At 39.2% G+C, this 12,978-nt stretch overlaps 1 protein-coding gene across 1 annotated transcript; it reads left to right on the top strand.

The window, feature by feature from the left end:
- The first annotated feature begins 6,417 nt into the window (after positions 1–6,417).
- LOC142225175 (uncharacterized) lies at positions 6,418–11,756 on the top strand. Its single transcript, XM_075294954.1, has 2 exons — positions 6,418–10,915; positions 10,966–11,756. Exons 1-2 carry the CDS (start codon positions 6,418–6,420, stop codon positions 11,754–11,756), a joined length of 5,289 nt encoding a protein of 1,762 aa, XP_075151069.1.
- The last annotated feature ends 1,222 nt before the right edge of the window (positions 11,757–12,978 follow it).

Genomic DNA, 12,978 nt, shown 5'->3' with positions numbered 1-12,978 from the left:
TTCTTTTGCCCATATCTCCTAAACTAAGCGTCCTAGAGCGAAAAGGACTTTAATTCGTGACCACCCCCAAAAAATTAAAAAATCCACCCAAATCCTAAAGAAATTGAAATTTTTATATGAAAAACTTCTTTTGCCCATATCTCCTAAGCTATGCGTCCTAGAGCGAAAAGGACTTTCATTCGTGACCACCCCCAAAAAATTGAAAAATCTACCCAAAACCTAAAAAAATTCAAATTTTTATATGAAAAACTTCTTTTGCCCATATCTCCTAAACTAAGCGTCCTAGAGCGAAAAGGACTTTCATTCGTGACCACCCCAAAAAAATTGAAAAATCCACCCAAACCTAAAAAAAGTGAAATTTTTATATGAAAAACATCTTTTGCCCATAACTCCTTAAATATGCGTCCTAGAGCGAAAAGGCCTTCAATTCGTGACCACCCCCAAAAAATTTAAAAATTCTAAAAAAATTGAAATTTTTATATGAAAAACTTCTTTTCCCATATCTCCTAAACTATGCGTCCTAGAGCGAAAAGGACTTTAATTCGTGACCACCCCCAAAAAATTGAAAAATCTACCCAAAACCTAAAAAAATTGAAATTTTTATATGAAAAACTTCTTTTGCCCATATCTCCTAAACTAAGCGTCCTAGAGCGAAAAGGACTTTAATTCGAGACCACCCCCAAAAAATTTAAAAATCCACCCAAATCCTAAAGAAATTGAAATTTTTATATGAAAAACTACTTTTGCCAATAACTCCTTAAATATGCGTCCTAGAGCGAAAAGGACTTCAATTCGTGACCACCCCCAAAAAATTTAAAAATCCTAAAAAAATTGAAATTTTTATATGAAAAACTTCTTTTCCCATATCTCCTAAATTATGCGTCCTAGAGCGAAAAGGACTTTAATTCGTGACCACCCCCAAAAAATTGAAAAATCCACCCAAAACCTAAAAAAATTAAAATTTTTATATGAAAAACTTCTTTTGCCCATATCTCCTAAACTAAGCGTCCTAGAGCGAAAAGGACTTTAATTCGTGACCACCCCCAAAAAATTTAAAAATCCACCCAAACCTAAAAAAATTGAAATTTTTATATGAAAAACTTCTTTTGCCCATAACTCCTTAAATATACGTCCTAGAGCGAAAAGGACTTCAATTCGTGACCACCCCCAAAAAATTTAAAAATCCACAAAAATCCTAAAAAAATTGAAATTTTTATATGAAAAAACTTCTTTTCCCATATCTCCTAAACTATGCGTCCTAGAGCGAAAAGGACTTTAATTCGTGACCACCCCCAAAAAATTGAAAAATCTACCCAAAACCTAAAAAAATTGAAATTTTTATATGAAAAACTTCTTTTGCCCATATATCCTAAACTATGCGTCCTAGAGCGAAAAGGACTTTAATTCGTGACCACCCCCAAAAAATTGAAAAATCTACCCAAAACCTAAAAAAATTGAAATTTTTATATGAAAAACTTCTTTTGCCCATATCTCCTAAACTATGCGTCCTAGAGCGAAAAGGACTTTAATTCGTGACCACCCCCAAAAAATTGAAAAATCTACCCAAAACCTAAAAAATTCAAATTTTTATATGAAAAACTTCTTTTGCCCATATCTCCTAAACTAAGCGTCCTAGAGCGAAAAGGAATTTAATTTTTATATGAAAAACTTCTTTTGCCCATATCTCCTAAACTAAGCGTCCTAGAGCGAAAAGGACTTTAATTCGTGACCACCCCCAAAAAATTTAAAAATCCACAAAAATCCTAAAAAAATTGAAATTTTTATATGAAAAACTTCTTTTCCCATATCTCCTAAACTATGCGTACTAGAGCGAAAAGGACTTTAATTCGTGACCACCCCCAAAAAATTTAAAAATCTACCCAAAACCTAAAAAAATTGAAATTTTTATATGAAAAACTTCTTTTGCCCATATCTCCTAAACTATGCGTTCTAGAGCGAAAAGGACTTTAATTCGTGACCACCCCCAAAAAATTGAAAAATCTACCCAAAACCTAAAAAAATTGAAATTTTTATATGAAAAACTTCTTTTGCCGATATCTCTTAAACTATGCGTCTTAGAGCGAAAAGGACTTTAATTCGTGACCACCCCCAAAAAATTTAAAAATCCACAAAAATCCTAAAAAAATTGAAATTTTTATATGAAAAACTTCTTTTGCCCATATCTCCTAAACTAAGCGTCCTAGAGCGAAAAGGACTTTAATTCGTGACCACCCCCAAAAAATTTAAAAATCCACAAAAATCCTAAAAAAATTGAAATTTTTATATGAAAAACTTCTTTTCCCATATCTCCTAAACTATGCGTACTAGAGCGAAAAGGACTTTAATTCGTGACCACCCCCAAAAAATTTAAAAATCTACCCAAAACCTAAAAAAATTGAAATTTTTATATGAAAAACTTCTTTTGCCGATATCTCCTAAACTATGCGTCCTAGAGCGAAAAGGGCTTTAATTCGTGACCACCCCCAAAAAATTTAAAAATCTACCCAAAACCTAAAAAAATTCAAATTTTTATATGAAAAACTTCTTTTGCCCATATCTCCTAAACTAAGCGTCCTAGAGCGAAAAGGACTTTAATTCGTGACCACCCCCAAAAAATTGAAAAATCCACCCAAACCTAAAAAAATTGAAATTTTTATATGAAAAACTTCTTTTGCCCATAACTCCTTAAATATGCGTCCTAGAGCGAAAAGGACTTTAATTCGTGACCACCCCCAAAAAATTGAAAAATCTACCCAAAACCTGAAAAAATTCAAATTTTTATATGAAAAACTTATTTTGCCCATATCTCCTAAACTAAGCGTCCTAGAGCGAAAAGGACTTTAATTCGTGACCACCCCCAAAAAATTGAAAAATCTACCCAAAACCTAAAAAATTGAAATTTTTATATGAAAAACTTCTTTTGCCCATATCTCCTAAACTATGCGTCCTAGAGCGAAAAGGACTTTAATTCGTGACCACCCCCAAAAAATTGAAAAATCCACCCAAACCTAAAAAAATTGAAATTTTTATATGAAAAACTACTTTTGCCAATAACTCCTTAAATATGCGTCCTAGAGCGAAAAGGACTTTAATTCGTGACCACCCCCAAAAAATTGAAAAATCCACCCAAATCCTAAAGAAATTGAAATTTTTATATGAAAAACTTCTTTTGCCCATATCTCCTAAACTAAGCGTCCTAGAGTGAAAAGGACTTTAATTCGTGACCACCCCCAAAAAATTTAAAAATCTACCCAAAACCTAAAAAAATTGAAATTTTTATATGAAAAACTTCTTTTGCCCATATCTCCTAAACTATGCGTCCTAGAGCGAAAAGGACTTTAATTCGTGACCACCCCCAAAAAATTGAAAAATCTACCCAAAACCTAAAAAAACTCAAATTTTTATATGAAAAACTTCTTTTGCCCATATCTCCTAAACTAAGCGTCCTAGAGCGAAAAGGACTTTAATTCGTGACCACCCCCAAAAAATTCAAAAATCTACCCAAAACCTAAAAAAATTGAAATTTTTATATGAAAAACTTCTTTTGCCCATATCTCCTAAACTATGCGTCCTAGAGCGAAAAGGACTTTAATTCGTGACCACCCCCAAAAAATTGAAAAATCCACCAAAATCCTAAAAAATATGAAATTTTTATATGAAAAACTTCTTTTGCCCATATCTCCTTAAATATGCGTCCTAGAGCGAAAAGGACTTCAATTCGTGACCACCCCAAAAAAATTTAAAAATCCACCCAAATCCTAAAAAAATTTAAATTTTTATATGAAATACTTTTTTTGCCCATATCTCCTAAACTAAATCCACCCAAAACCTAAAAAATTCAAATTTTTATATGAAAAACTTCTTTTGCCCATATCTCCTAAACTATGCGTCCTAGAGCGAAAAGGACTTTAATTCGTGACCACCCCCAAAATATTGAAAAATCCACCCAAAACCTAAAAAAATTAAAATTTTTATATGAAAAACTTCTTTTGCCCATATCTCCTAAACTAAGCGTCCTAGAGCGAAAAGGACTTTAATTCGTGACCACCCCCAAAAAATTTAAAAATCCACCCAAATCCTAAAGAAATTGAAATTTTTATATGAAAAACTTCTTTTGCCCATATCTCCTAAACTATGCGTCCTAGAGCGAAAAGGACTTTAATTCGTGACCACCCCCAAAAAATTGAAAAATCTACCCAAAACCTAAAAAATTGAAATTTTTATATGAAAAACTTCTTTTGCCCATATCTCCTAAACTATGCGTCCTAGAGCGAAAAGGACTTTAATTCGTGACCACCCCCAAAAAATTGAAAAATCTACCCAAAACCTAAAAAAATTAAAATTTTTATATGAAAAACTTCTTTTGCCCATATCTCCTAAACTAAGCGTCCTAGAGCGAAAAGGACTTTAATTCGTGACCACCCCCAAAAAATTTAAAAATCCACCCAAATCCTAAAGAAATTGAAATTTTTATATGAAAAACTTCTTTTGCCCATATCTCCTAAACTATGCGTCCTAGAGCGAAAAGGACTTTAATTCGTGACCACCCCCAAAAAATTGAAAAATCTACCCAAAACCTAAAAAAATTCAAATTTTTATATGAAAAACTTCTTTTGCCCATTGTTTAAGTTCAAATTCGTAAGGTCAAAATTTATTCGTTAGATGGGGACTTAAAATCTTGTAAAATAACAATTTCCCCCTCGTTAGGAAATGTACCCTAAGCTCTGGATGCAGCTCTGTGCTTTCAGCACAATTCGTTACATTTTTCTAACGAGTCGCGCCATTACCGTCTTGCGGGGTCTAACTTTTGTTATTATTCGTTTCTGGATTACGTCCGTCCAACGATTGTTTTGTTAAAAAAGGTAAATAATAATCTCCCAAAAATTCAATAAAATTACGTTTTATTGAAACATCATTGAAAAGAAAAACTAAATCCTTGTGTTTTTATTTATTTTATTTCTCGGTGCTACGCATTCATTGGTCCAATCGAGCCGGATACTTGCTTACAGCAATTAATAAAGGGTTTTCTTTTTCTTTTCCAAAGGAAAGTGCTCATCATTGTGAAGCAACAACAAAAAGCAGCCATTTGCAGCCATATTTGTGAAGGATTTATATTGAAAATTTATTTAAATAATTATTTATCAACACACAGGTGCGTATGTCAGTGTTTTATTAAAATAATTGAGCAAATCGCGAGTGTTTTAAATTTAAACCGCGGTCGTTTTACAACATTGATTCAATTATTTCGTTTTGCCGACGGCAAATTGCATTTCTAAAAACACACATTCGTTGCTACATACGTACGCACATTTCTTTCGTTTGTTTGATTTCGTTTTGTTAAATGATATTCAAGTGAAAGAATAATCAAAATAAAAAGTGAAAAATCTATTGTATATATTGGTGTTGTGTGGTGAATTTAAACGTTGACAGTGCTTATTTACTTCAAAACATTATTTGCAATTACGTTGCCTTTAACTTGAAGTAAATAAAACAATAACAAAATACACGCAGACTCCAAAGGCTCTGTTGGTCGTATTACTATTGTAAACAAACATCAATCGTCACTGCAGTCAACGTTTGAATTACATACCTACGTATGATCAGTGATACACACACGTATATACATACATATTTTTTTTGAGCTGTGTTTCTTTGGTTTATTTGTTAACCCTCACGGGGCCGCGAGTCGTAAATATTTTGAGGAAAATTATAAAAATTTTTGAAATTGAGTTTTTTGAGTTTTCGTGTTGTATGACCCATTAGCGTTACGCGCATTAGTAAAAATTATCGGTTTGGTCACTGTGCACCCTACAGGCGGTCCGGTACGATCGTATAATTTTTATTTTATCATATATATTACGTATATATTTTTATTTCTATATTTTTTATTATTTGCGATTTTTAATTTTTTTGGGGAGATTATTTGGCGTGGAAGTGTAGAGGTGTATTTTACAGTCCGTGCACCCTACATTTGGTCTTACAGACATTTTTTATAATTTCTTATAATTTGTTGAATTTTTTTGATCATCTGGTTTTCGTGTGTGAAGTTTTGATACAAATTGGCGGCAGTCAGTATTCTGAGTATTCGGTACACTGAGCGTAATTTTCGTAAATTCATTCTTACACTGAGAGAAAAATAGTCCAATATTTTACAAATTGTTTGAAATTTTTGATTTTAAGTTTTTAAGCGGTTGTTTTACGAACAATTGTTTACACTTCAAGAAATTTTGTGGTAATTTTGGTGCAGTGTGAGAATTTGATACACTGAAAGAAAAATTTTGTAAATTTTTGTTTTTGCATTTTTGGGCATTTTGTGCAAATTTATTGATTTTTCGGCCAGTTTTCGCTGTCGATAAGTGCGTGTTCGCATACTTTACGAGTTTTTGTGAATTTTTGTGACGCTAAATTATTTTCAATATGCCAGTTAATACATTCGCGCGATTCATTAGAGCCGCTGATGCGGTTGTGAAGTTTGGGACACGGGTTAGCTCTTTGAAGGAGGAGAATTTAGATGTTTATTCTCTAAGGGCTCAGGTCGAAGAGGCGAAATCACTCTGGGAGAAAGTGAAAGAGAGGTATGAGGAGTGTTTAGACGATCTTCAGGAGGATTCAGATAAGGGAAAGGTAGAATCTGCTGACGGCAAGTATGAGGCAACTTATGATGCCTATATTCGTATTGTTTCCTCTATCGAAAGGAAGATAGACGGTCTAAAAGCCGTTCCTAGGGCGTCAACTCCTATACAGCAGGCCGATGTGGCGGATATTTCTGCTCGTTCTGGTAATGTGGATGTATCGGGAAATTCTCTTTTGTTAGGTGTTGACCATGGTGCGGTCCATAGTTTGGCTTTACCACCATGCGATATTGAGGTTTTCGATGGTGACTTTCAGTCTTGGCCAACATTTAGGGATTTGTTTACTGCTGTTTATGTAAAAAATTCCCGTCTGAGTGATATTGAGCGCTTGTGTCATTTGCTCAAAAAGACTAGTGGCGACGCCCGTGAAGTTGTAAGAAGATTTCCTCTCACTGATAGGAGTTTCGAGTTAGCTTGGAGGACGTTAAAGGAAACTTATGACAACTTGAGAATTTTAGTCAGCAATCAGTTGAAGCTTCTTTTTGACCTTCCGGTCTTAGACACCGAGACAAGTTCTGGGTTGAAGAACTTGCAGCGTGGTATAAATGCATGTATTTCGGCGATGGCTGTGAATAACGTTCCTACGAACGATTGGGATCCGATTTTGATATATTTGTGTGTGCAACGTCTACCGAAGATTAGTGTTACTTTGTGGGAACAGGGTATAAGTGATAAGTCTGCGTTGACGTCTTGGGTGGACATGGATCGTTTTCTTACGGAAAGGATTCAGACACTCACGTGTCTGCGCGATTTAAAGGGTATCGATGCTTCGAAGAAAACTGATGGCAGGAAACTGCGAACACATTTTACGAATGCAGTTCCGAAATCTTCGCCATCTATGTCGCGTAATTCGCAATACACTTCTCATTCTTCTAGAGATTCCGTAGATAAGATATGTGTTCTTTGTCCACGACAAAGCCATCATCTTCGTGTTTGTCCGAAATTTAGGAATCTTTCTGTGAATGATCGGTTGACTGCTGTGAAACGGTACCGCTGTTGTTTCAATTGTCTATCTCGTAGACATGACGTTAACAACTGTGCTACATCTCGCAGTTGTGAGAAGTGTCAAGGAAGGCATCATACTTTGCTTCATCGCGATTCTTCCCATTCTACGAATGTGGCGACTACGTCTTCGACGGTTTCGGCCGCTCGTCCTACGGATTCTAGCGGTTTGATTGACCCGCAGCCTTCCACTTCGTCTGGAATCGTGTCTGGCACTTCGGCCAGGCAAGTATTTCATGTTTCCCAGAACAGGTCGGTACTATTAGGGACGGCTATGGTGAACATCGTTCATCAGGGTATGACGTACCCAGCTCGGGCTCTTATTGACCCAGCATCGGAAGCCTCCTTTATTACCGAAAAAATGCAAAAGTTGCTTAGGATTTCGATAACGAGTGCGACGTCTTCGATATCGGGCGTGAATCAATCGGTTTCGATAACTTCTCGAGGTATTTGCCCTCTGAGTATAGGGTCACCCATAGATGGATCGGTCTTGGTAGAGGCGACTGCGTTGGTCCTGCCTTGGATTTCTGGGAATTTACCGTCTTTCCAAGTGAGTCGGAATTATATGTCACGTTTGCCAAATTTGCGTTTAGCTGATCCTAATCTGTTCGATAGTCGTCCGGTTGATCTATTGTTGGGGGCAGACGTGTATCCCAGAATTATATTACAGGGGGTTCAGTCTGGTATTTTAGGTTCGTTGATTGCTCAACAGACAGTCTTCGGTTGGCTCATTACTGGTTCAATTCCCACTTCCAGTGTGACAGTTTTTTCAACGACTGTAGAATTTATGGAGGAAGATGGTCTTGACAAGACTCTTCTTCGCTTTTGGGAATTAGAGGACTTACCAAGACGGGCAATTTGTTCTCCCGCAGATAAATTTTGTGAGGAAAATTTTAAGAATACCACATATAGGGATTCCGATGGAAGATATGTAGTGACTCTTCCGATAAAACCCGAATTAAAGGGACAAGTCTTGCTTGGACATTCGCGGACAAGTTGTTTGAAGCAGTTTATTCGTGGTGAGGCTTCGCTTTTACGAAAGCCTGAAACAAAATTAATGTATGACGGGGTGATTAAAGAATATTTGGACTTGCAACATATGAGACCAGTGTCGTCGACTTCTCCTGCAGATCAAACTGTGTGTTATTTGCCACACCACCCGGTAATCAATCCGGACAAATTGACGTCCAAACTTCGAGTTGTCTTTAATGCTTCGCATAAGACCTCAAATGGTAAAAGTCTGAACGACATTCTCTATGTGGGACCCACATTACAATTGGAATTGGTTCATTTGATTTTGAGGTGGAGATTTTTCAAATACGTTTTTAATTGCGACATCACACAGATGTACCGCCAAATTAGGGTAAATTCGGCCCATACTTCTCTGCAGCGAATTGTCTTTAGGGACTCCCCACAAAAAGATGTACAAGACTATGAGCTGCAGACCGTGACATTTGGAGTGAATTGTGCTCCCTATTTAGCCATACGGACGTTATTGCAATTGGCCGATGACTCCGAAGATGAATATCCCCACGCGGCACATATTCTACGAAGGTGCATGTACGTGGATGATGTTTTGACAGGGTACCATGACGTGGATACTGCTGTTGAATCTAGGGACCAATTGATTAGAGTACTATCATCGGCAAAGTTCGAACTGAGGAAGTGGACTTCTAATGAGCTAGCCATTTTAGAATCGCTTCCGGCTGACCATTTGGTTGACGCCAAATTACTGGCATTTGTTGAGGCCAGTAGTTCGAAACCGTTGGGTATTAGGTGGAATGCGCAGTTAGACTTGTTTTATTTTGAGATGAAACCGATTGAGCAAAAATCTCGGTTTACGAAGAGAGAGGTTTTATCGGCTATAGCTAGGCTATTTGACCCTGTTGGCTGGCTGGGGCCAGTTATTATAGTGGCGAAGATAATTATGCAACAGGTTTGGTTGGATAAGATAGGATGGGACGAGTCTCTTCCGTTACAAACAGAGCGACAATGGCGAAAGTTTGTCGAGACCTATCAGGATGTGAATCACGTTCGTATTCCTCGATGGGTCAATTACTCCACAGACTGTGAGGTAGAATTACATGTTTTTTCCGACGCCTCGGAAAAAGCATACGCGGGGGTAGTATATGTTCGTGTGGTTACGCCGCAGGGACAAATCTTCACCCATTTGCTATCTTGTAAGACTAAGGTAGCCCCCATCAAATCTATATCTTTGCCACGTTTGGAGCTTTGTGGGGCAGTTTTGGCCTCAGAACTTTACAAGTCTATAGCCAGGGAGTTAGATATTGAATTTCGACGTGTTTATTGTTGGACGGATTCTACGATCGTCCGCTCTTGGCTTCGAAAGACGCCATCTACGTGGTCTACTTTCGTTGCGAATCGCGTATGTAGGATTCAGGAGAATACTGGGGGACAGAATTGGTACCATGTTCGTTCTGAGGACAATCCGGCCGACTTGGGAAGTCGCGGAGTGTCGCCTGCAGAGTTGGCAGTTTCAACGCTTTGGTGGCATGGACCAGAGTGGCTGTGCTCAGCTAGTTCTCAGTGGGATATTAGTGATTTGACCCCTCTTGAGACTGACGTTGAGGTACGGGCGGTCAAGACTCACGCATCGTTTTTTACGAACTATGAGGACATTTTAGAGGGATTTTCTTCGTTAGATAGGGCTCTACGAGTCATCGCGTATATATTTAGGTTTTATCACAGGACCCATTATTCACATGCTAGTCGAAATGTGTATCACGACACGACGTTGACGGCAACTGAACTAAAGGCAGTGAGATTACGTCTAGCTGTTCTTTCTCAAAGGGCTCATTATCCAGATGAGTACGGTTGTTTGATGGAAAAGAAACCGTTAGGTTCCAGGAGTTCGTTGTTGTCATTGAATCCATTCCTGGATGAGGAGGGGGTTATGAGGTTGAATGGTCGTTTGAGTAGGTGTCCTACCCTTTCGTATAGTGAGCGACATCCAATTATAGTGCCGTATAATAGTAGATTCGCTAGGTTACTGGTGAAATATGTTCACGACATATCTATTCACGGAGGAAACCAGTTGGTTCTACGTCTTATTCGGATTGAGTATTGGATTCCTCGTTTAACATCTTTGATTAGATCGACTATTAACCGGTGTAAACGGTGTCTGTTGGATAGGAAGAAGTCTTGTACGCAGATCATGGCGGCTCTCCCACCGGAGAGAACTGTACTTACCAGACCGTTTACTACGACTGGCGTTGATTTTGCGGGGCCTTTCGAAATTAAGTCATTTATAGGGCGCGCATGTAAGATAACAAAGGGTTATGTTTGCGTTTTTGTATGCTTTTCGACGAAGGCCATACACTTGGAAGCCACATCAGACTTGTCTACGACAACATTTCTGCCTTTCACAGATTTATATCTCGGCGTGGTTGTCCCAAGACCATTTTTTCGGATAATGGTACAAATTTTGTAGGCGCTTCACGCGAAATGGAAAAAGAATTGAGAAGTGTTCTTAAGGAGGGACGTGATAAGGTGTGGTCCGCATACCAGTTTCAGCAGCTTTCCTGGCAGTTTATCCCTGCCGGGGCGCCACATATGGGTGGTCTCTGGGAAGCTGCTGTCAAAAGCTTCAAGACGCATTTTAGGAAACATGCATCTGGATTCAAATATACATTTGAAGAGTTTTCGACTGTTCTTTCGAGAATTGAGGCTTGTTTAAATTCTAGGCCGTTGTGCCCGATGAGTGAAAGTTCTCAAGAGTTGGTGGCACTTACGCCTGGCCATTTTTTGGTAGGATCTTCGATCTTGGCGCCTCCTGAACAGTTAGAGGAGGAATCACCACTTCATTTGGTGCATCGATTTAGGAAAATGAAGGCGCTGTCGCAACAGTTCTGCTTACGGTGGAAAGATGAATATTTGAAAGGCTTACAGAAAAGGTATAAATGGAAATTTCCGCAGCGTGATATCGAAGTAGGGGACTTGGTACTAATTCGTGATGAGCAATTGCCTCCTACATCGTTAAAATTAGGTCGTGTGGATGACGTCCACCCAGGATCTGACGGTCGCGTTAGAGTTGCAGACGTGAGAACGGCAAACGGTGTTGTAAGACGACCGGTGGTAAAATTGGTCATACTGACCGAATAGTTTTCGATCGTTCATATAGTAAGCGTCATCTTTCTTTTCGCAGTACAATGGAAGATATGAGGGAAATTATTAAGACTCTCCCTGATTACGAAGATGACGTCCCGATGTCCGATGAGGAAAGAGAGATTTTAGAAAATAATGTTGCACCGGTTCTTCGCGAGCCGTTACCAGCCATCGAGCCGGTCCCTGACGTCGGGATGACCCCAGTCGTCGCCTCTTCACAAGGGGTAGTACCGACGCAGAAAGTTGTCCCACCGTCGGGGGCTGATACGGCTCCTGCTGACGTATCCGCAACCAACGTAGCCAAACCATCGTCATCCCCTACGGGGACTGCCCAAAAGAATTCAGGTGTGAATAAAAGAGGGCACTCGAATGTCTGTGTGTTGGGTATGCGAAGTCACAATCTACGGTCGTGTCGCAAATTTTTGAACATGCGTTTGGAGCAACGATTGCGCACTGTAGTGTTGCATCGGGTATGTTCAAACTGTCTGGGCAGGTCTCACATGCGATCGACCTGCAATAGTCGCGAGAGGTGCCGCGAATGTGGAGATAGGCACCATACGCTGCTACATTCATTTGACCAGCAACAACGTCCTTCCGCTCAAACCTTGTCGAAGAGAAAGTCCAAGTCAAGTTCGTCCGTTAACTCGTCCGCGTACTGTATCACGAATACCGCTCCCCTATCTGATCCGATGTTGGTTCTACAACCAACCGTCACGCTTGGTCCCACTATAGTCCTCTTGCTTGTCTTGTCCGATCGTCGAATTCCTGTCCGAGCTGTCCTCGACCCGTGTGCGGGGTACAGTATGATTTGTAGCAGTTTAGCTCTCAGCCTACGGCTTGTCTCAGCGATGACGTAGCAAGACGCATTTTGTCCGCTTGTTGCTGTCTCCCGACACAATGCAGAAAGTAAATTGGTTTTTTCTGCCCGGGTAACAGACCTGACCCGTGTTGTCACCCCATCGTCGTCGGCTCCAGATACGATACGGGAACATTTCGAGTGTCTCCAGCTGGCCGATCCAGTGTTTTATCGCCCTTCCGGGGTGGGGTTGGTCCTGGGGCCCGACGTATACGCAAGGGTTATTAAGCCTCAAATGTTTTCGAGTCCGGGATTCCCCTTGGCGCAGCTGACGATATTCGGCTGGGTGATTTCAGGGCAATGTCAACCATGAATATGTGTCGTAGGTCATCCTGGCCAATAACCCAGACACTGCAGACCCTC

The sequence above is a fragment of the Haematobia irritans genome, chromosome 2 (genome assembly GCF_050003625.1).
Source record: "Haematobia irritans isolate KBUSLIRL chromosome 2, ASM5000362v1, whole genome shotgun sequence".
NCBI classification, from domain to species: domain Eukaryota; kingdom Metazoa; phylum Arthropoda; class Insecta; order Diptera; family Muscidae; genus Haematobia; species Haematobia irritans.
This window is presented reverse-complemented; position numbering and strand designations above follow the sequence as displayed.

Coding starts and splice junctions, on each gene's coding strand:
- LOC142225175 (XM_075294954.1), top strand. CDS start 6,418: ATGCCAGTTAATACATTCGCGCGATTCATTAGAGCCGCTGATGCGGTT. Junction 10,916..10,965: donor GTCATTTATAGGGCGCGCAT/GTAAGATAACAA, acceptor TTTTCGACGAAG/GCCATACACTTGGAAGCCAC.